Here is a 23,278-nt window from a genome sequence, read left to right on the forward strand (position 1 = left end):
AGTACACAGTAGTACAACTCGGAGCGGTTAATGCAGTTAGCACACAGTAGTAAAACTCAGAGCAGTTAATGCAGTTAGCACACAGTAGTAAAACTCGGAGCGGTTAATGCAGTTAGCACACAGTAGTAAAACTCAGAGCGGTTAATGCAGTTAGCACACAGTAGTAAAACTCGGAGCGGTTAATGCAGTTAGCACACAGTAGTAAAACTCGGAGCAGTTAATGCAGTTAGCACACAGTAGTAAAACTCAGAGCGGTTAATGCAGTTAGCACACATTAGTAAAACTTGGAGAGGTTAATGCAGTTAGCACACAGTAGTAAAACTCAGAGCAGTTAATGCAGTTAGCACACAGTAGTAAAACTCGGAGCGGTTAATGCAGTTAGCACACAGTAGTAAAACTCAGAGCGGTTAATGCAGTTAGCACACAGTAGTAAAACTCGGAGCAGTTAATGCAGTTAGCACACAGTAGTAAAACTCAGAGCGGTTAATGCAGTTAGCACACATTAGTAAAACTCAGAGCGGTTAATGCAGTTAGCACACAGTAGTAAAACTCAGAGCGGTTAATGCAGTTAGCACACAGTAGTAAAACTCGGAGCAGTTAATGCAGTTAGCACACAGTAGTAAAACTCAGAGCGGTTAATGCAGTTAGCACACATTAGTAAAACTTGGAGAGGTTAATGCAGTTAGCACACATTAGTAAAACTTGGAGAGGTTAATGCAGTTTGCACACAGTAGTAAAACTTGGAGCAGTTAATGAGTTGCTTCCTTTGCCTAAGGTGTACAATTTGATTCCTTCCACTTTTGTTTGCCTGCTGTGTGATTAAGCAAATGACTAAACCAAACAGTACTTCCAGCTGTCCCTCAAAATGGAGAACTGTGTTAAGTGGGCATACCTGACACTAAATAAATACAATAAAAAAATGTTGGCTGAATTTCTGTGTTTGGCATACTGAATCTATGAGTACATGTAGCACTCTCCATACCACTAGCATACATTAAAATGTTAATGTTCTTTTTCAAATAAATGAATTCTTTAGATATACTAGACTGATCTTAGGTGATGGTGTGTGGCACTCTGTTACTCTAACCATATGCACATCAAAAGCCTCTTGATGTGACATATGTAACTTAAAACTGTATTCTGGGCCTACTTTTTGTATTCTTGTACCTCATTTCTGTACTGGGAAGGGGGTAATCTGGCAATGACACAGTTTGGTACTTCTTTATTTTATTTTGTTTTTAACTTTCCAGCATTTTTTTAAATGTAGGAATGTTTAGAATATGTGAAGGGGTCAGATGTGTCATATATTACTACACTCAGTCTGTTGTTAAGCATTTTTCCTCATACATAATTCTATATTTAACACTCACCAGACATTCGACTGGATTGCAAAAAATCAAAGAACTGTACTTCGTTTACTGTGCAGTAACTATTATGCACTACGGGAACTTCATATTCAAAAATCAGAATGAAGATTTAAACAATCAGTGTAATGTGATAAATTCAGAATCACTCAAAACAATTAGCTAGGTAGCTGCAATGAAACATCAGTGCGGCTGCCAAAAAAAGAAAGAAAGAAAGAAAGAATGAACAATTACGTACGATACTTTCTCCATGCCACTAAAAAATAAACAAACTCTTACCTAAAAAAATATAATCTTCTCTTCAAATGACTTCAGTCAAGTTAAACAATTGCCTTCTTGTAACTCTTCATTCAAAATAGCCCATCATGTAAATAAAACAGCAATATGTTGTGTCTCTCAGCTTTTCCCGGTTAGGGGTCGCCAGAGCGGAACTCCCGTTTGCTAATGATTGGCAGAAGATTTTTACGTGCTGGCTTGCCGGGCCTAACGCACAACCTTCAACGAAGGAACGCCCATTCACACATGTAGCCACACAGAAGACGCTCTAACTGAGAATCGAACGGGCAACGTCTAACTGTCATAGGCTCATATGAGAATACTAAACTAACAACCTTAAGGGCCATTTTAAGCCTAGCCATGCTTCCCATGAATAGTATGTAATTAATCTATAAAACAGCAGCAACTTCACTCAACAGATATACAAAGAAGAGAGCTATTCTATTCCTGGAGATTTGTATGAATGAGCAGAATCATAAAAGCAAATGACATTCCATTATACAATGGCATTATTTTAAAATATCTAAGCAAGTTCTTTTTTTAAATAATGTCATTGTATTATTTCTTATTACAGACTCTCTACCACACAATTAACCAAAGAAGACACAAATCAATGCATAAATACAAAGCCATATGTTTTTATTTGGATGAGAACACACCTACCTTGCATGATAAATATAATACTTAGGAACAGTGCCACCAGTTACATTAAATTGATGCACTGTGTATGTATCATAATGTACAGAGGTATAAGAATGAACTGAACATGCAAAGCCATCCCTGAAAACTCACATCCTGTGAGAGAGATCAAAAAGTAAAGTAATTCCATCATACAGTAGCATTATTTACAAAAATGCAAGATACTTACTTTTTTATAAATGATGTCACTCTATAACTGCAATAAATGATGTTAGAATGTAGATCAGCTTACCATTATCCACATCCAGACAAGGTTTATTAATTACATCTTGTTGTGAATAAAACATTCATAACATACCTGCTTTAAAAAATAAATAAGTTCAATAAACTTTAGCTTAGCACTTTCATCCCATCAAATAGGACTTCATCAAAACTAAAGTAACAAGGCAATGCCATGTATCGTAAACTGTTGGAATCATTAATTGTAGAAGCAAGCACAGAGAGGATGGACAAATTCAGACCTTTATTACGATCAACATTTTTTATTATAAACGAACAAGGGGTGACTCCCTCAAATTTTGAGAGGACTATGCTGCTTCAACATTGCAGTAGCTCAATGGCGTTTAAAAAGGTTATTGAAAAAAATGGGCTATTTTTAAAGCCGACCCAATACTTGTTAAGGTGGTGGGTGATAAACTAAACTTTGTATGCAAAAGGACCAAAAACCTTAAGAACATACTGGAGTATTATTCCACAAAAGATGCTAACATAATGGATGTCAAACACAACCTATCATGTACTAAAAAAAGAGTGAAATGTGCAATCAGTGCAGTTACATATGGGAAGACTATACTCTTCAGATTGTATATATAGAAGGACCATTAACATTAAATGTAGCTGCCTTCTGTGTAGTGTACATTCTCCTTTGTCTGGACTGTGGAGGGTTTTATGTTGGAAAGACAGAACTATCTTTTAGGAAGAGAATATGCAAACACCTTCATGACAGTGGTAGAGGTAATATAAATAACACTGTTTTTAAACATGCCCTTATATGTCAAGGAGACAGAAAAATAATGAACAATATAGATTTGTGGCACTTGGAAAAAGTCACTAAAATAAAAGCAGTGGTGCATGGGAGTTGAGGATTGAATTTAAAGAGTTAATTTGGTAACTGAGATTAAATGCAAGTAGATTAGAATGCAAAAACAAACTGGAAACAACCCAAGAACAACACAAACCAGTTCAGGAAGCAGTTAATTGTTGGGATTAAATGCAAATTAATTCCCAGGTCTGAATGACCACATTTCTATTCAGAGCATTTCAAAATTATGTTCTGCAAAGCTATGAACTATTAACTTCATTCATGTTATTATATGGCTGGGTTTTAAACTCATACACATGCTGTATTTTTATCAATTAAATTATATTTATAGTTATACGGATGTTCGAAACAAGTGTTAGGTTTATTTGTGAAATTATATGCCGTGATTTTTTTAGTTAGTTGATGACTGTTTTTTAACTGATTGAGCTGTGTTTAAAACAGAATATATGTGCCTTATTACTTGACTTCTGATGAAGTCCTATTTAATGGGAAGAAAGTTCTAAATTGAAGTGTATTAAACTTATTCATTTTTCAAAACCAATACATTTTGTTTTTTTTGGGGGCGGGGGGTTGGCCATGTGTTTGGCAAAGCTGAGTATCTCTGGGTTATCACTTATAAGCTTAATAGACAGCTGTTTTGCAGCACAAAAGACATGTGGGCAGAGGAAACACTAGACACCAGGGATGTGCACATTAGCTTAGGTCACTTAAAAAGTAAAAAAAAAAAAAAAAAAAAAAACAGGTTTTGTAGGATGAAATACGTAAAATGCATAGGGTGGTAACACTAGACACCAGGGACCCTAACTTATACAAAAAAGTAAAGAACAGGGAAAAGGCCTCAAATCCTGTACCCTGGTACTAAGTGCACCTCCCTCCTAAGCAGAGCTTTAATTTTCTGCGTTAACTGTAGCCAGTAGGGATATTCTTGAAATATTTCATTAAGGCAGTTAAAAGGGGGGGGGTTCAAACCTGGCACCCTTGGTACAGAAAGCATCTTATTAAAGATTTCATTCTCTGTGCCACACAACAACTCTTGTAAGAAAAGTTATTTTCTAACAAATAAGAAGTATGGCATTCTAATGTCTTGTTAACATTGACTGTCAGTTACAGTTGATCAGGTAAGAGGGAAAGGGTCAGTAAACGACAGAATCAGCGGTGTTCTATAAAATCAGGAACAGCCAAGAGGGATGGGGTGTGTCCATGTTAAGGGGAGACTACCATATCACTAAATAGCTTGTCTTCAAGACTTCCAGACAAACCAGGACAAACACCAGATGACATCTAATACTAGTCCATGTTACTCAAACAGTTAATTGGGGAACTGGTGTAGTATCATAACATACTTTCTGAACAATGTGAGGAAATTTTCTGGTAGTATAGACTGACTGTAATCATTCACAGTTTATAAGGAACAGGGGAAAACACTAGAGGATATTATCAAGGGCATTATGCAAAGTAAGGGACAGGTAAGAGACGTGTGTGTGTGTGTGTGTGTGTGTGTGTGTGTGTGTGTGTGTGTGTGTGTGTGTGTGTGTGTGTGTGTGTGTTTGAGAATGACTGAAGTGAGTGCCTATGCCAATGTGATGCATGGGCCATCAGAAGTGATTATCATAGGAAAGTGCTGATTAACACTAGCAGTAATTACTAGTGATACAGACACGTGAATTAACTGATGATGCAGAGTTTTCTTCACTGCAGCTAACATGTCTCAGAATATCATTTTTTGTGATCTCAAAAAGAGACCCTTTGGGCTGCAGCTCTTACAGCCTGCAGTAGGATTTTTTCTGAATGTCAGACAGTATTTCTTATATGGGGATAGAAAAAACAGATATGTATTATATCAAGATACCCTATTTTCTTTACATAATAAATGTGATCAGCTACATCCCATCATATCTTTTTCATTCTTTAAAGTACCAGCAGCTAGTTGAGAAACTGTTACTGTCATCCAAGTAAGAATTACAGAAGCAAACAACAACCTCTTGCAGAAGGAAAAAAATGGAATACTTTTAATTACAAGGTTAAGTGCTGTTGTCTCATCATATATTGATACTTCATCAGAATAAGAAATAAAAAAACAGGTAGTGTGTGCAGATAAATAACTTTTAAATGCCATGACATCACAATATAACTGACTAAAAAATGTAGATATGTAGATGTGTTAAATTGCCATTTAAAAAAAAAACAAGAATACAGGTGTACAACTATACAATAGTACCTCTGCCTCAGGACATTAATAATGCTAACAGTTTCATTAAACACTGTTGCACAGTGAATATTTTATCTAACACCACCTTTCTTTAAAATCCAGCATATTCTTCAAATCACATTTTTTGGGAACTATGCTGTGATTCAGAAAGAATCCCACTGAGGTGTAGTCAAATGAAGCTGTTTCTATGATCAAGAAAATGTGACTCACAGACATGTTACACACAATGAGAAGTAACACATTCTTGGCCAACCTGTCTCTGAATAACCAGTAATGACCACTAGTTCAAATCAGCACTTTTCTGTGGTAAACAACTCTGGCAGCCAATGCTTCATGTTGGCACAGGCATCCCTCCTCATTCACTCTACTCCTTCACACACACACGACACACACACACACACACACACACACACACACACACACACACACACACACACGTGTGCACACACACACACACACACACACACACACACACACACACACACACACGTGTGCACACACACACACACACACACACACACACACACACACACACACACACACAAATACTACACTTCTTACCTGTCTCTGAATTGACAGAATTTCCCTGAGATATCCTCTTAGTTTTGCCCCTGCCCTCACATGTCATGAATCCTTACAGTTAGTAATACCAGACATTACAGTTTCATTCTTCCTATTGTTCAGAAAGAGCATCATGGTGACCTGTTGCTCCACTACAAGTACTAAATTAAAATTTCTCTCTAGTGCGCACACATAGGTTCATAGGTAGGTACTAGGCTATGGGCCCAAGGGCCTACGTAAGCCTAGCCAGCAAGGTACCATAGCTTATGCCACCCAAGAAAGTTATTTTCCTGTGCCCCTGTTGAGTAGAGCCACAGAAGTGATCCCCGGAGTGTATTTCCTATTTCCCATCCACTCATCAAGATTTTTCTTGAAGAGTGCTAATGAAGAACTTTGCTTGACATAGATGGGTAGCTTGTTCCAGACTATAGGATGTCTCTGGGACAGGAATCTATCCCTCCAGCTTGTCCTGTTTATTGTGGTGACAAGGTTTAGGTCCCTAGAGCGTGTAGCTTGGAGGGATTGGGATTTCTTTAGGTGTAGCATGTCCAACAGTTCTGGGTTTGACATAGCTTTATATGTTAGGCAGAGATCACCTCGGAGTAGGCGATATGCTACGGAGTAAAGCTGGAGTTTTTTGAGGCGGTCAGTGTACGGCATTTGTTTGAGGCCAGTAATCCTCTTTGTGAGGTACTTCTGTGGCCTTTCCAGCTGCTGCAGATGTTTTGTGAGGTACCTTCCAAAAGGGGCGTTGTACTCTATAATGGGTCTAATGAGTGATGAGTAGTGGGGAACAATGACGTTTTTTTTCCTGGATGAGAACCCTTTTATGATGAGGTGTGCCATGTAAAAGGACGTCCTGACTACTATGGCAATGTAACTATCATAGGAGAGACTACTGTCCACCTGGGTCCCAAGGTCTATCACGCATTCAATGTTAAGTAGATTGCTGCCTATGTGGTAGTTCATGGGTACAGACTTTTTACCAAAGGGGATGACACTGCACTTTTTGGCATTGAGCTTGAGGCCATGGCTCTGACACCAGGCATCTGTCTCAGTGAGGCCCTTCTGTAGGATGTCCACATCATTTGGGGACTTGACTATGGCTCCTAGTTTGCAGTCATCTGTGAACTTTGTCAGCCAGAGGCCTTCTGTGTTAGCCTGTACTTCAGAGAAGTAGATACCAAAATATTGAGGTCCCAGGACGGAACCCTGTGGCACTCCACTTGTCACTGCCTTGAGGTCAGATTTGGAGTCTGCAACTTTTACAGTGTGGGTTCTGTCAGTGAGCCAGTTGGCAACCCATCTTGTGACGTAAGGATTTACACCTAGTTTAGTGAATTTAGCTACAATTCCAGAATGGGGGGTGGTGTTGAAAGCTTTGGCGAGATCAAGATAGGCTGTGTGAACCACCTTACCCTCATCCATGGCTTTGGTGACTGCCTCAAAGAAGTCGATCAGGTTCAGGAGGCATGATATGCCTTTCACAAACCCGAACTGGGTGGGATCCAGAGTTTGGAGGTTACCAATGTCTTTGTTTATGAGTTCCATGATGATACATTCCATGGCCTTGCAGACCAGGCTTGTCAGGCTAATAGGTCGATAGTTCCCGGGATCAGTGGTGGCTCCCCCTTTGTGGAGTGGGATAACTGTTGCTGTGCGCCATTCAGTGGGCACAAAGCCTGATGCGAGGTTATTATTGAACATGGTGCTTAAGTGGGGAGCCAGTTAGTTCTGAAGTTCGTGTAAAACGCAGCCTGGGATGTTGTCCGGTTCCATGGATGCTGTGTTTTTGGCTTTAGAGAGTGCAGCTTTTACCTGCATAGTTGTGATTACAGGGACTCTGCATTCTTCCTGTATAGTTTGGGCCCTTTAGGGGGTGAGAGGGGGGTAAAGTTAGCACTGAACCGATCTGCCAGGATGTTGGCAATATCAGTTGGTTCTGTAATTTTCGTGCCTTTGTGCTGTAACTCAGAGCAGATCTGGGTGCTGCCATCTAGATTCTTGACATAGCTATAGAATGCTTTGTGGTTGTCCCTGGATTTAGTGGCGATTTTGTTTTCATAGCTAGCTTTGGAGGATCTTATAAGGGATCTCAGCTTCTTACTGGGGCTGACCATGGAGCTCCTCCACTCATGGGATTTTACTCTCTTTTGCAACAGTTTCTTCCTTCTGTTGTACAGTTTCTTTATGGCAGGGGACCACCAGATTGGCTTCCTTTTTCTGGAGGATAGCATCTTGGTTCTGTTTGGGATAGCACGATCCATGCACGCAAACCCACACCCATCCACACGTGCACACACACACACCCACACACACACACACACACAGACACACACAGACACACACACACACATACACACACACACACACACACACACGCCTGTCAGCTGTTCTTGATTTTATAGAGCGCTCCTGACTTTACTTCTTATATGCGCCCTGTCCCTCATAGCTTACAGACCATTGCAATCAGCCCGTCAGTAATGGGGTTCCTATTACAAGACTGAAGACGCATTCTTTCAAACGTCTTGGTCGAACTTAAAAGACTGAAAAGGCAAAATACTGAAGTGGCTTTTAAGCGAATCTTTCCCTAGGAAAGAATTTGCTTGGCTGCTTCGTTACTTTGCCGTTTTCGGCACTGTAGTACGATCTCGGAGTTTGTATATTTAAGTAGTGGGGGTGTGGGGGCACAGCCCCCCACATTGGGGGTGCGGGAGGCAAAGCCCCCCACTTAATGTAACGTTTAAATTGTTTTCTTTTCTTTTTTTTTTTTTTTTTTTGTTGGAACAGCGATTTTTTTACCTTGGAAAAAAATCGCTGTTCTGACAGTTTGACATTATAAGCTTTCGCTTACATAGGGTCGATGAATCACCGTTCGCTTTTTTAAGCATTTGGTGATGTAATATAGACCCCAGTAATGCCAGACATTATAGTTTCATAATTTTAACAAATACATTTCACACATTAAATATGAAGGCAAGTCAGCTGTATCCCCCTAGTCATATATTCTTAATTTTTTGCCATATCAGAAACTAGCTGTGAAAAGTGCATGCCACCAAGTAAAAATACTAAGCACTTACACAACTTGTGCATACTCGGTACTTACATGACTTATAAAGAAGGAAAAAGCAATCAAAATAATTTTCAAAGTAAAATAGCAATAACAATTTGCATGGGAATGGGGCTACAGTGAGATTAATGCCCTCCTGCCCAAAGTATTTGATCCTTTGGGCACAAGGACTTCATTCAAAATTTCAAGAAACTATCATTAGTTTACAATTACCATCAGCAAAATATTCCCTATGTTATTATCAACAGTAGAATAGCTATTGATTTCTATAAGCTATGGGCCCTAGTAAGGCTGCTGTAGTAAAAAAAAAATAAATAAATATATATATATATATATTTATATATATATATATATATATATATATATATATATATATAATATATATATATTTTTTTCCTTTACATGTCTGGTATGCCCAGAATCTGCTACACCAGCATTCCATGCAGTTACACTGCACTAGACGGATGCCAGTGTGTTAGATAGTGCAGTACAACCAGAATTCCTGGTTGAAATGTTTAGAACGTTGGAGACAAGTATTCCATGTTGTTACACTCTATTGGCTAGGCTGCTGTACTGAGTTAATTTTATTTCAATCAGCATTTTCAGTAGTCAAACAAACACTGTTTCTATAACAGTGATTTCAAGTGGGAGAATATGAACACTGAACCAACAAAAATGTTGCGCATAAGAAATAATATTACTTTCCTAGTAAACATCCCAACTCTATAATCCTAAAATAATAAAGGTGTTATAACAGTGTCATTACTTGCAGCAGAGATCTTATACTCAATCATACATACTGTTTCCATTTTTTTTTTGCAGAAGTTGAAATCTATACTTTTCCTTTTCAAAAAAGGTTTTCCTCCTTCAAGACACTATAATGCAACTGTGCTCTTCAGCAAATAATGTGTTTGTTTTCATTCTTTTGTACTTATTAGTGTTACATGTTCCATCACTCCTTCTCTTGGTTTTATACTTCTGAAGCCTGTATACAGCAACTGACTGTTACAGCAAAAAAGTAAAAAAACAAAAATCTAGGTTGTGCAAGTGATCTGTAACTTCCCCAAATTCATATAAACCCTACCTGCTGGAAAAGAAATGGGGAATATTAAACGCTGGAAGGATCACACAGCTGTAATACATTTGTCTATGTACTTTCATGGTGTACAAAAATAGATAAAATATAAAGCTTTCAAGTGGGGAAAAATGCAACACATTTATAAATGTATTAAAGATGCCTGGGAAATACAAATTGCAAAATTGATTTCTGACCGAAGTAAAATTACAGCATTTTTTTAGTACAATACTAACGCCTATTATTTCTCAGTAAGAAAACACTCCAAAGTGCACATTGATTCATAAAATCTCCTATAAATAACTCAAGATGAAATAGCAGCTTTTTAACTACCAGTTCATTATTTTCCTTTTTCAAAAGCCTGCAGTACATAAAATACATAAGAGAATAAAATCTTAAACAATTACTGTCACCAATACTTTTTCTTAACAGAAATATTTAACATCTCAGACAAAAATAATTATTAGTTATCTGATACAATTTATTTTAATAAAACAAGGTGACACAGTTAATGTAATGCATGTATAACCTATGAAGTAAAGCATCAGGTAACCATCTTGAGATGAATATTGGTTACTACTGTTAAAGGAGTGATTAATAGTCTGTCATTTCCTGCACAACAAATTGATTTCATGTACACTTTTCACTTCTGCAATGAAAACATCACGTGTTACCACAATTTGTCAAATTCAGCATTATGAATGAAAGGATCTGTGTGCAAGTTGCTGGAACTGACAAGTCAGGTAATGTGGTTAATAAGCATCTCTAACCATGATAACTGCCATGTCAGGGGAGTTAAATGTTTTTCTTGAAAGAAAATCATCTTAATTACAAGGCATCTTGGGAACTAAGCAGAATTCCTATGAAAAGTAATACCCATTTCTGAACCCTACAATTAAAACTTCACTGTGTATGACTTTTACACTTAACGCCTGCCTTTGTGCCAGGTAAGGTCTTTAATCAGAAGTGGCAGGCATCACTCTTGAACGCCTTAATTACAGTGGAACATGTAAGAGTCTGACATTATCACTGATAGTAATACTGCTAAGGTATGCTGGGCTCTTTAATGTCATAGCTACTGAGCTCAGAAACAGTCATTACTTAATAATTTATACTATGTTATTCAATTCAAATGAAGAAGGCATGCTTTGTTTTTAATATTTTAGGGAATCTTTCTTTCATACCGGCCACTGATGTAGTTGTTTAGTTGTGTTCACGAAACACCTCTGTAATTCACTTTGCTGTACTATCAGCAATCGTATTGTGCAAAACAGTAAAGTATTCACCATTATCTGACGAATGGAGGATTTTATATATTTATTTATTCATATTCATTTAACAGGATATCTCAATGATTCAAATGGACCTTTTTCATACTCAGACTAGTAAGTCAGTCTGGTTAAGTGAACCGGTCAGTGTCAGAAGACAGGCAAATGGAGGCAGATGGACTAAAACTCTGGACTGCAAGAAGCAGCTCATTTGCAGCTCAAAGTCTTAATCCTTCATGCTAAAAGCCAGGCAATCTTGAGTTTTAAAAACATTCATTTGACATTATTTGATTTAAGAAGCAGCATTGCAAGAAGGTATAAAAAGACACAGGATTAATAGATGTTGAAGCATTCTGTTCTGGGACATACCTGGAAAAAACTACAGAGAAAACAAGTGATATGAATGATGGTGTAACTTTTAAATTCACTGGAGGGGGCCTATCAAACAATCTGCACTTAAGGTCTACACATAGGTAATCCCCTTACCAAACATCTGCTTTGTTGTCATGGGTCAGGAACAGCTTCAGTGGCTCTAATATAATGCTGGTGCATACACTTACATATGCAACCTCACACATATACACACTCCTCACACACACCACTGCCTCTCTGTTAAATTCTCCAGCACTTACATCTAATGGACTCTCACTGGTTAGCATCAGTGTGAATTGCAGCTGTGTGCATCATTCATAGGATCTTTACCTAGTACATGCAGTAGCAGTCAGACATTTAAGCCAGTTCAGGCAAATGCACTGACAAGTTACCATGTAAATTTATGTTAAGAAAAAAAAAAAATATATATATATATATATATATATATATATATATATATATACACACACACACATATATATATATATATATGTGTGTGTGTGTGTACAACATTCAGAAGAATATTAAAAATGGATTTTTATTCAATAATAATATAGTCTATAATCAGGACATTAGCTGTCATGACAACAGTAAGTGGACCTACAATTCTCCGATCCATAAAGTTAGTATGACTACAATGTCATTAGCCATTAAAGCATTTTAGAGTAGGTGTACAGTCATGAATTGCCACAAAGTACAATGTCTTTCCTTATTATCATTTGTCAGTTTAACAAAATGAAGAATTACAAAGAAAATGATGCAAATAATATTTACCTGAAGTCTACAACAATAATGATTTGCTGGTGACAAGCCACTAATTTCGAAACTATTTTCTGTACCACAGTAAACGAGTTGTAAACATTCTTCCCTTTCACCCCATTCCAACCGATACTCTGAAATATCTGTTCCAGAACACTCCAAACTCTGCAAAACACAATTGTTTTCAAATGAAGCACTGAATAAGCTACTGACAGATTGTTTCATAGGTTATTAGAAAGCCAGAAAAAAACTTTTGCTGAATAATTAACCCTTCATGGACAGATATACAGCAAAATGGTTTAAATGAAGAATATTGTTTCCCAAGAAGCAGTTGTGGTTAAGGCAACAATAACACAAATTTAAACATCATAATTAAATACTGATGTGAAAAGAGAGAGATAAACTCAAGGTACATACTTATGAAATGATAAAATAACCCAGAGTAACAGAACACCTTTTAGCATGTACTTAAACATTATGTGCAAACAATCACTTAAAAAAATCAGTTAGCGTGCATGTTTCAGTAGTTCCTGATCCTGTTAGCCATAATTATTTTCCTTCTTTTTTTTTTTTTTTGGAATAAAACTGGCCATAAAATGAGTTTAATTTGTGCTCAGTGTTCTGTTCTAATGCAGACTAGTTTATACACTACATCATTTAGAATTATCACGAATAACAGTACAGCTGTTGCTATGTGTGATAATAGTGCCTAATGAAGGAAAGTGGAAATTAGGTTTCACTAGAAAAAGATGCTGAGTGCCAGCTGAAATCATTTTAATGGCCAGTTTCAGACTTTATATGAACTACCAGGCAGATTAAAGTACACAATAGCCATAGAACCAGCAACATAGCTGCTTCAAAACAAAAGGGAGTTACTGAAGGACACACAGTGACAGAAGCATATGACATATCCCCATTGCCTAAGTTTTTGATATGATGCATAACAGGCTGCCTTGACAGGAACTTCAGGAAGCTGCAAAGGGCTGCCTCACAGCTTTAGTCTGGGGTTAAGTGCAAGGGAAGTGATTATGCTAACCTATATAGCTTTGGGAACTGGGGGGTGGGGTATCTCAGTGTCTACCACCTGTGGAGAACATGGAGCAGTTAATAAAACAATAAACATTCTACAACATACGGTGGAGGCAACAGATTTTAATTTTACTTACCTCCCAACTTACAAATGCACATGAATGACACCTGACCATGATTACAGGTGCTCTGCACTGGGTTGGAGGCCCTGCAGCTGTTGTAACCTCTGTGGCTTCAGAATATGGTCCATACTAAAATAAAAATAAATAAATAAACCTTTTTTTTTTCTTTTAACACATTAGTTTTGCCCAAACACTTTATGTAAGTTCAGATTTTATTTTAAATTTCAACTGTCTTGCACACATTTCAAGCCACATTTTCATATGTACGCATTTTCAGAAAGAGCAATTACAGAAACAAAAAACTGTATGAATGTTAGACAAATATTTTCTGTTATAGATGGATGAGTCCAGAGCTCTGGCTTGGCAATTTGAATTACAGCATTAAAAAACACCCAAAACAGTATCGTAAGGTACCACGGAAAACAAATAACCACAAATGAACATTTAAAAATGTATTTATTTAGAACATGTGAAGATTAAGCACTTTCGTCCGCTGAAAGGGACTTCATCAGAATCAACTGTTACCCATAATCCTCCCTATATATATATATATATATATATATATATATATATATATATATATATATATGCATATAAAACAACTCAGTAAATTGATAAATAAGCCAATTAACAATGTTAAAGACTTATCATGAAATAACAAAAGTCCAGCATGGAAAATAATGTACTTAAAATTCATTACCTATCAAACAGATCTAATAAGAAATAATAAAATTCCTATTAAACCCATACAGAAACAACTCTAAAATACCAGGTATAACTAACATAAATTATATACACAATAATGCTCTCATACTCAAAGAAGGCTGCAAGGAAATTTTATCATTCAAACCAGGAAAACTCAATGCATTTAACTTTTATGTACCAAGAGGCTTCTCTTACATACAATAAAATTCTCACATCACTCCCTCTTGGATTCATCTTCACTTGTTCGAGAAAAGCAAACTGATAGCCCTTAAATCTGGCACACTCCAAAGAGTGTAGGTATAAGGCATTATTTACATTTTGCCTAGAAATATTATAAAAATGTTCATAAATTCTTTTTCTTAGGCATCTTTCAGTTTGCCTTCATAAAATGCAGGGCAAGTACAACAAACAGCTAAATAAATCACATTTTTAGATTGACAATTAACCTTTACAAACTTGAATATTGACTTAGCATCATTATTCAAAACTAAACTACTAGTCTCCAAAATATATTGGCATTGGGAGCAAAATTCACATTTTGAGGTCCCATTGTTCTTAATGTTCCATTTACTGTTACTAATTGTAGATTCAAACTTAAATTTCAAATGTAGGCTAGTCTTAAAGACAAATGACGGTTCTGACCTTATTACATGAAATGATTGACGGTTACCTCTTAGTATGTTCCACTTTTTACTAACTAACTATTTCATTCCTTTAGAACACGGGCCATATTGTACCACAAGTGCCCTCTCAAAATTCCGCCCTCCTTATCTTCCTTAATAGCCGCTGAATAAGACCCTAATAGGTGTTTGGACTTGTAACCCCACTTATGATACTGTTTTGGGTGTTTTTTAGTTGCTCTTTCAGTATCGGGAATCATTTTACAATTTAGAGTCTTTTTTTTTTTAATTACAGTATTAGACAATGCTGTTGATGGCAAACAAGTATGACTATAAATGCCTGACTAGAAAAGCAAACATTTCTGAAAATAATTCTGTACAGTCTAATATTTAAATAACTGTGCTCTTATAAAACAGAGTAAAATAAAAACAAGATCACCATTCATTCTGCAGCAGCTAAAGCGGGATGCATATGCCTCTCACTTGTATGCCTGTTTTATTCTACTCCACCTCCAATATAAATAATTATGTCATACAACAGAACTACTAGGGCATTTTTATGTGTAACAGGATACTCCTAGTGGCAGATTATGATGCAAAATTGCACTTCTACATTAACTTTTGCCTACAGGTTCCTGCAAGAGTATGGTTATCATGACTTGTGCAATGGCTCAGAAATTCTCGGTATTCTGCCTGGATCATTGACACCTTATCCATGAATAAAAGTGCCAGTCAGCAAAATAAAAAACTCTAATAATAACAAAATCAACAACAACAACAAGGAACTGCAGAAACACATTCAATATACTGAAATATAAATAACAAAAAATGATGAAATTATGAAATAAATACAGCCTAAAATGTTGCTCTAGTCGTGTAGAGGGATAAAGCACTGACTAAAACCCAAAGGACTCAATTAGCGTTTCAGTCAACTGACAGAGTGGCAGGGAGGGATGAGCGTGCCCATCCTGTGGGAGGGTGGTATGTAGGCATCTCTTGATGAAGATCCCTGATGGAGATCAGGGACAATGCCAGAGGAGGTTTGGTCAGTGGGTGGCAGGTGATGTGGCTGTGTTTCTGCAGAGGCAGGAAGGTATGCCACCTGTCCACATTGCATGCTACCCAGAGATTATACCACATTGCCACAAAGGGGAAGGGGAAACAGGTAGGCCAAAGTAAGACCCCCCTGGAAAGAGGCTCAGACATGCCAAGCCCAGCTGAGTTAGATCTGTGACCGGCCCCCAGCAATTACCCAGATATGTCCAGGGGGGGCAAGAAGTGGCTGGTAAATCTGTCATGGACAGGACACAAGGGATGGGCCAGTAAAAATGATGGCAGGGTGGGAGGAAAAATGCAAAAAAATGAATATGGCCTGAAAAACATGTTTTAATGGCAGTATTTACACAAAATCTACTGCCCATGCTCTGGGTGGGGCTAAGGAATTAGAAAAGGAATCACTTTCAAGTGGAGTAACACAGCCAGTGAAATGACCCAAATCATTTTTGTCTTTTGTTTAATGCCTATACTGTGGGTGGGGTTGGGAAGTTAGAAAATGAATTACTTTCAAGTGGAGGAATACAGTCAATGAAATCAGCTGAAGGTATAAAAATCATTTTTACTTTTTTTGCTGCAAAATGCTTCCACTATGAGTTCTCGAGTTACAAATCCCAGAGGAACCAACTCACATAGCAGAACTGCTGGACAAATTAATCCCAAGAAAAAAATTAAAAGGAATGTTTCCTGCAGGAGGGTATGCCCCTGGCACTCCTTATGTGAAAACAAGGCTTTCCTATACCCACTGAACTTAAATATACCAACTCCATAATCATAAAGGTATGGAAGGAGAAACCTCCCAAAAGAAAGGAATGACTATGGGTGCACACTTACAAACAGCAATGCCAGTGACTTCCTGTGAAGGACTGGGTTATTTTTGGTAAGAGGGTTCTCCTTGGACCTGTCACTCAGCAAGCAGTACTGGCAGTCACTAAATGTATTACATATGGTATAACAGCAATAAATCAATTCAGCAATTAAATTATGTTGCTGTTTACCTAATAAGTAAGGTTGTTTATTTATTCTTTTTTTTGTGGGACTGTGACCAAACTTCATTATTACCACCAATGAGAAAAGTAGCACAAACAATATTAATTTATGCTTTATTGCTTAATTAATGCATGTTTGTTGTGTTGTACTTTTTAAAAGTAAGAACAAGACTAATTATGGTGTTAACAAGTGAACAAGTTAATTTTTACTAAATAAAAATGCAATGAAAGATAAATATATGTGATAAAAAATGAAACAAGAATGTGGAGCCAAAATAAATACAGCATATAATTTTGCTAACTGATGATGTTCACATTGACTATGGCACCTTTTTTAGTTTTCCAAATATAAGGGAGGTGGTTGGAGATGAACCCATTTTTGAACACAAAAAGGGAAAGAGTTTGAAAAATGTTTTTCAAGATAAAGTTAAATATTTACATACCAAAAAAGAAAAGGTGACAAAGTGTTTAAATTGTAAATATTGTAAGCATATATATAAACGGCAAACTTTACTGTGCATAAATAACACAAAAATACATGTTTCAATGAAAATGTTTGCATGATGAAGTGTGTTGTTTATCTTTCTATCTGCACACAATGTACCTCTTATTATTTTGGTATGACAACTACAGAATTTTATAAAATAATTAAAGAGCTGTTATATGCTGTCCAAAAGAATGATGATACTAATGCATGGAGTAGACATTATTTGAATGATAAATGCAATGGTAGGTCCAAATTTATGGTAATAGATAAAGTTTTGAATTTTGATAGTAGGTTAGCAGCAGACAAAGAGTTAAAATGGAAAGAGTACTGTTGGATTGTGAAATTAAATGCAAGTCACCCTCCTGGGTTGAATGACAAACAAAATTTTTAAGTTTATTTAAAAAGAAAAAGGTTGAAACATTAACATGTTACAATCCTGAATGTGAACAGTAATGTACAAGTCAAGTGTTTTAAGTTATGAATGTTTAATAAGTCTAAGATGCATTTTTATAGTGATTTTCATCTTTAAGATAATTGTTTAGTTAATTAATTAATTAATTAATTAATTGGTTAAAATTTTAGTATTTAAAGTGTTTAATGTGGAACAATCTTTATTCAGTCTGAAGAAGTCTTTGCATGACGAAAGCGCTTACTGAATAAGGTGCTGCTTATCTTGGTGAATAAAGGCTGCTATGAGAATTTTATTCTTTGTTGTTTGAATTCGTTGTTTTTTTTTTTTTGCTGCTGAACTTTCCATTTTATTGTTGCTACCTTTTTGTAGTTTGCACCTATGTTTATTATTGTGTAGTTTACGCGTGTTTATTACTGTGCACTTTACACATATGTTTATTATTGCATTAAGCAGGGAAGGATGGATGGATCAGGCAGTACACATTTACTTATCACTATTAGCTTTCTCTGAATCTTTTCAAAATAATACTTATATATAATGTAACTATGAATTCAGACTTATTTCAGTAGACATAATTTTGCTAATCATAAATGTTTTAATTAAAAAAAACAATTAAAAAATAAATGTTATGATAGTCATAACTGTTGAACATTTTTTAAGGAAATCATAATTTCTCTAGCTCTGTTAAACAGATGGAAGAAGTCCTGACTATGGCCCTCATCACCCAAGATCAATTCGTGGTCTGGTTGCTGTAGAAGCCAGGTGAGGGAGGGTAGTGGTTGTGAAGATAGGTGAAGGCTGCCAGCCTAGCCAGATAGAATTTTGTGGACAATTCTGTTATTTGTAAATAGTAATATAAGCCACAGGCTTGTTCTCTTAAATGGGAAAAAAATGGTGTTAAATGTGGAACTGCAAAAATGTAACAACAATGCACTCTGCTGTAACAAATCTGACAAGTCAATTCTTTGATGTCAACACTCAGAGCTGATATGTCTGGATGAAGGATTTCTGCCTACTGTTTTGAGGCCAGAGTTAATGGCTAGAATTTGCATGTATAATTTGTTTTTATTGCTCTGGTTACTGACCAGCTGCAAGATCAAAGGGGCTATTAACCTCTGAGAGTCTGTAAGCCTGGGAACCAAAAAGAAATGATGCAATCTGAAATGAATCAGTGGTACTGTGTTATCAATTTAAGGACAGGAAGAATGAGAGCATTAGAACATTTGTCTTGAGAACATCCAACATCACCAGCACTGCCTGTATCTGTATGTAAGTAGGATCTTAGACTTTAGTGTTTCTCTTAGAAATAGCTAGGAAATAGGAAAATTAGACTAAGTGTTTTTCTGTGATGTCAGAACTTTTCTACTGTATTATTTTAAACATTTCTCTGTGATCTCTGAGCTCTTGACTAGCACTGTGTAGTAAGATGTCTCGTCTTGTGTTTTTTTCATTTTTTTATTAAATATTTTAAACCTTTTAACTGTGGCTGTTTTGTGTAGAGATAATTTAACCTCTAAGAGTACATTCCATGCATATAGTGACACTGTACCAAGTCACTCCAAAAAGGCTTTGCTGTTCAGTCACACTTACCATTTGGATAATAATATTGCACAGTAATAACTGGATACCCTTTAATAAGGGCCTTTGAGTAGCTGATAAATATTAGTGGGTGGTGGCAGCTGGTATTACTGTAAAGTCTGGGCAGAAAGGGGGCACAGCTGGAGAATCTGTGCCAGCCTTCCCCAGGAGTGTCTGTGTGGTTGTATATAACTCTTATCTCAAAGTGTGTGTGTGTTAGCTACTTGGGCAGGGACACGAAGCACTGGTTGGACAGAGAGGGTACTGGAGGTTTTAACTTGCCCACTAGGCTGAGATCTGGACCCTACAGCTTTGCCAGTGGAGAGTCGTATTTGGGGACCTGGAGAGAAAGGGAGAAACCAGCCTCAGACTGACTGTAATCTCTGTGTGCACTTAAGGGAAATTGTACTCTACTGTGTGTGTACTTATCCTTTCCCTATATGGACGCTCCTCACTGGTGTTAGTGGTGAGGATTGAGGCTCCTTAATTGCTGGGCCAGTGCAGGGAGATCACATATTAATTTTTTGGCAGTGGTGAGATATCCACACCACATATTAATTGATTGCTAAATACTAATTGGCTTGTAGTGGTGTGGGTAGAGTGAATTCCTGTAGCTTGTGTACAGTGATCACTGAAGGTGTTTTGTACTCTAAATCAGCCACGCAGTGAATACTCAGAGTTCAGATCACAATTGTTTTATTTCTTTTGATTTCTTAGATAGTCAGGGAGAGCAAGCAGCATGTCAGCAAAGGAGTATGGAAAGCTGACAAGGAGCCAGCTGGCTGAGATGTGCCAAGCAAGGGGACTGGTGCATGGAAACCTGACTAATGCAGACCTGATTGCAGCCTTGGTCATAGCTGCATCAGAAAACAGCAACCAGGAGGACAATCAGACTGGCAGTGGTGATGTACCACCCACAGAGAACGGATAGCTCAACCTTTCTGCAGAGGACTTAAAAATCCACCTGGAGCTAAAGAGACTTGAGTTGGAGGCCATGTGTTTGGAAATAGAAACAGCTGAGTGACTGAGATGTCTGCAGGCTAAGGAGAATGAGAAACTGCTATGTCTGGAAGCTGAGGAAAAGGAGAGGCAGAGGCAGCATGAGAAGGAGATGCTGCCTCTTTGCCAGAGTCATGGAAGTAATGGGGAAGGGAGTAACTGGACTCCAGAAGCACAAAAGGTCAGTAAATTTCTTCCTCAGTTTAAAGCGGGGGATAATTTTGATAGTTTCATTCATATGTTTGAGAGGGTATGTAAACAGTATGATATTGACCAGAGGCTCTAGGTACAGTTCCTGACCCCCTTACTCCATGGTAAAGCTGTAACTGTGTTGTCTAAACTTGGTGATTGTGAATATTTTGATTATATTGCTGTTAAAAATCACTTTTTAGAATGCTTTATGCTAACACCTGAAACTTATAGGAAAAAGTTTTGTGAGCATAGACACAAGGCAGATGAAAGTGTGAGTGAATATGTTGCTGAACTGAGCACTTAGTTTCATAGGTGGGTGAGTGGATGTCAGGTCACCACTTTTGAAGGGCTGGCAGACCTTTTGGTGAGGGAACAAGCCCTTAGCACTTTGCCTGAGGACATGAAGATCTGATTAGCTGATAGACAATGTGCTACTTTAGATGAGTTGGGGAAGAAGGGAGACCTATACTTAGCAAGCAGGGCATCCCTGCATAGGAAAGGGACCCCAGTACTGCTCATGGGTCTAAAGGAACCCATGTTGGGCAGCATAGACTGCCCCAACAGAATCTGCCAGTAGCAGGGGAAGCCACTAGTCCAGGAACATGTCCAGGACCTAGGGTTAAATGTTTTGAATGCAACCAGTGGGGCCATGTGGCATACAGATGTCCACGGAGGCAAGGTGGGGAACAAAAGGTGAGACAGTCAATAAGTGGGAAAGACAAAATGCCAATAGTAGGTTGTCTTGGGACAACAGGGGTGCCGAACTACCATCCTGCAGATGTCCTGATAGGGAAGGATTTGGATGAGGCAGTACCATGTGCTTATGCAGTTACACGCAGTCAAGCTTCGAGGCAAACATGTGAGTCTGGTAGCCTGGGGGAGACCCACACAGACTGCATACTTGCAGCCAGGACTGGTGAGGTAGTTACTTCAGGGAGGTAGCTACTCTGTAGCAGTGAGACTGAAGGTGAGCCACAGCTGCTTGTGGGTACTGAGGTACCCTTGGACAGAGTGACTGCAAAGGTAGAGGTGAGTAGTAGTACCCAGGCTGACAGTGAGGCACCACTGTCATAGGATGCCAGACTTCCTGTAGAAGGGGAACTGGGAAGGGTTACAAAGAGAGAGTTGAGACCGGCTCAGCTCTCAGACCCTACATTGCAAGGCTTGAGACAGGTAGTTAGTAAGGCACCTGATTCTCAAGGGAAGGGAGATTCTGTATATTGGGACAAATTATTACAGTATAGAGAATGGACCCCTGAGGAAGGGCTAGAAGGTGGGAGGGTACATCTGTTGGTAGTGCTTACAGCCTACCATCTGGAACTTCTAGCCATAGCCCATGATATTCCCTTTGCAAGTCATATGGGCATAAATCATACAATGAGACATATTATGCAAAACTTCTATTGGCCTGGAATTTCCAGAGATGTAATAGGGTACTTCAGGACCTGTGAAAAGTGCCAAAAGGTAGGGAAGGCCGGAGACAAGGCGAGAGCTCCTCTGATGCTTTTGCCTGTGACTGAGGAGCCATTTCAAAGGGTAGCTATGGATATTGTGAAGCCTCTGAGTACCTCAAGTTCCACAGGGAAAAAGTATATCCTAATGGTAGTGGATTATGCTACAGGATACCCTGATGCAGTGGCAATGTCCTCCACTGAGGCAGAAAAGGTGGCAAATGCTGTGTTAGAGATTTTCAGCAGGATAGGTTTCCCAAAAGAAATACTAACTGACAGAGGTGCCAATTTCATGTCAGACCTGCTGGCTTGTCTGCGGAAGTACAGTGGGGTGAAGCACAAGAAGACCACCCCTTACCATCCCCAGACTAATGGTCTTGTTGAGAGGTTATACTCTACAATCAAGTCCATGCTACGGGCATTTGCAGACCAGTTTAAGAGGGAGTGGGAGAAATATTTGCCCCATCTGTTGTTTGCTTACAGAGAGGTTCCCCAGGAATCTACAGGTTTTTCACCCTTTGAGTTGCTGTATGGGAATAGGATGAGGGGACCTCTAGATTTAATTTGAGATGAGTGGGAAGGTGAGTGTGAACCTCACAAGGAATCTGTTGTGGCATATGTCCTAAACCTCAGGACAAGGCTCAGGGAACTCATGGGCTTGGCCCAGGAGAACCTGGCAGAAGCCCAACAACAGAAAAAGGTGTGGTATGACAGGAATGCTCGAGCTAGAGAGTATGCTGTGGGGCAGCATGTAATGGTTCTCATTCCTGTCAGATAAAACAAGCTGCAAGCAGCTTGGGAGGGACCCTACAAGGTGGTAAGAAAGGTAAGTGATGTTAACTACATGATGGAACTGCTAGGCGGGAGGCAGGGGCAGAAATTGTACCACGTTAACATGATGAAACATTACCATGATAGGGAGACCCTTGTGCTGAGCATTTGCAGT

General features: G+C 38.1%; 1 protein-coding gene across 1 annotated transcript in view; it reads right to left on the reverse strand.

The window, feature by feature from the left end:
- FNDC3B (fibronectin type III domain containing 3B) overlaps window positions 1–23,278 on the reverse strand; it is a 2,611,550-nt gene that overhangs the window by 571,025 nt on the left and 2,017,247 nt on the right. The window contains exons 22-23 of the mRNA XM_044070236.1: window positions 13,862–13,975; window positions 12,711–12,860 (exon numbers count right to left, since the gene is read on the reverse strand). Coding sequence (XP_043926171.1) covers window positions 12,711–12,860; window positions 13,862–13,975 — 264 coding nt within the window. The remainder of the gene's footprint in view (window positions 1–12,710; window positions 12,861–13,861; window positions 13,976–23,278) is intronic.

This window comes from Protopterus annectens, chromosome 4.part1 (assembly GCF_019279795.1).
Source record: "Protopterus annectens isolate FY-2018-M chromosome 4.part1, PAN1.0, whole genome shotgun sequence".
Taxonomy (NCBI): domain Eukaryota; kingdom Metazoa; phylum Chordata; order Ceratodontiformes; family Protopteridae; genus Protopterus; species Protopterus annectens.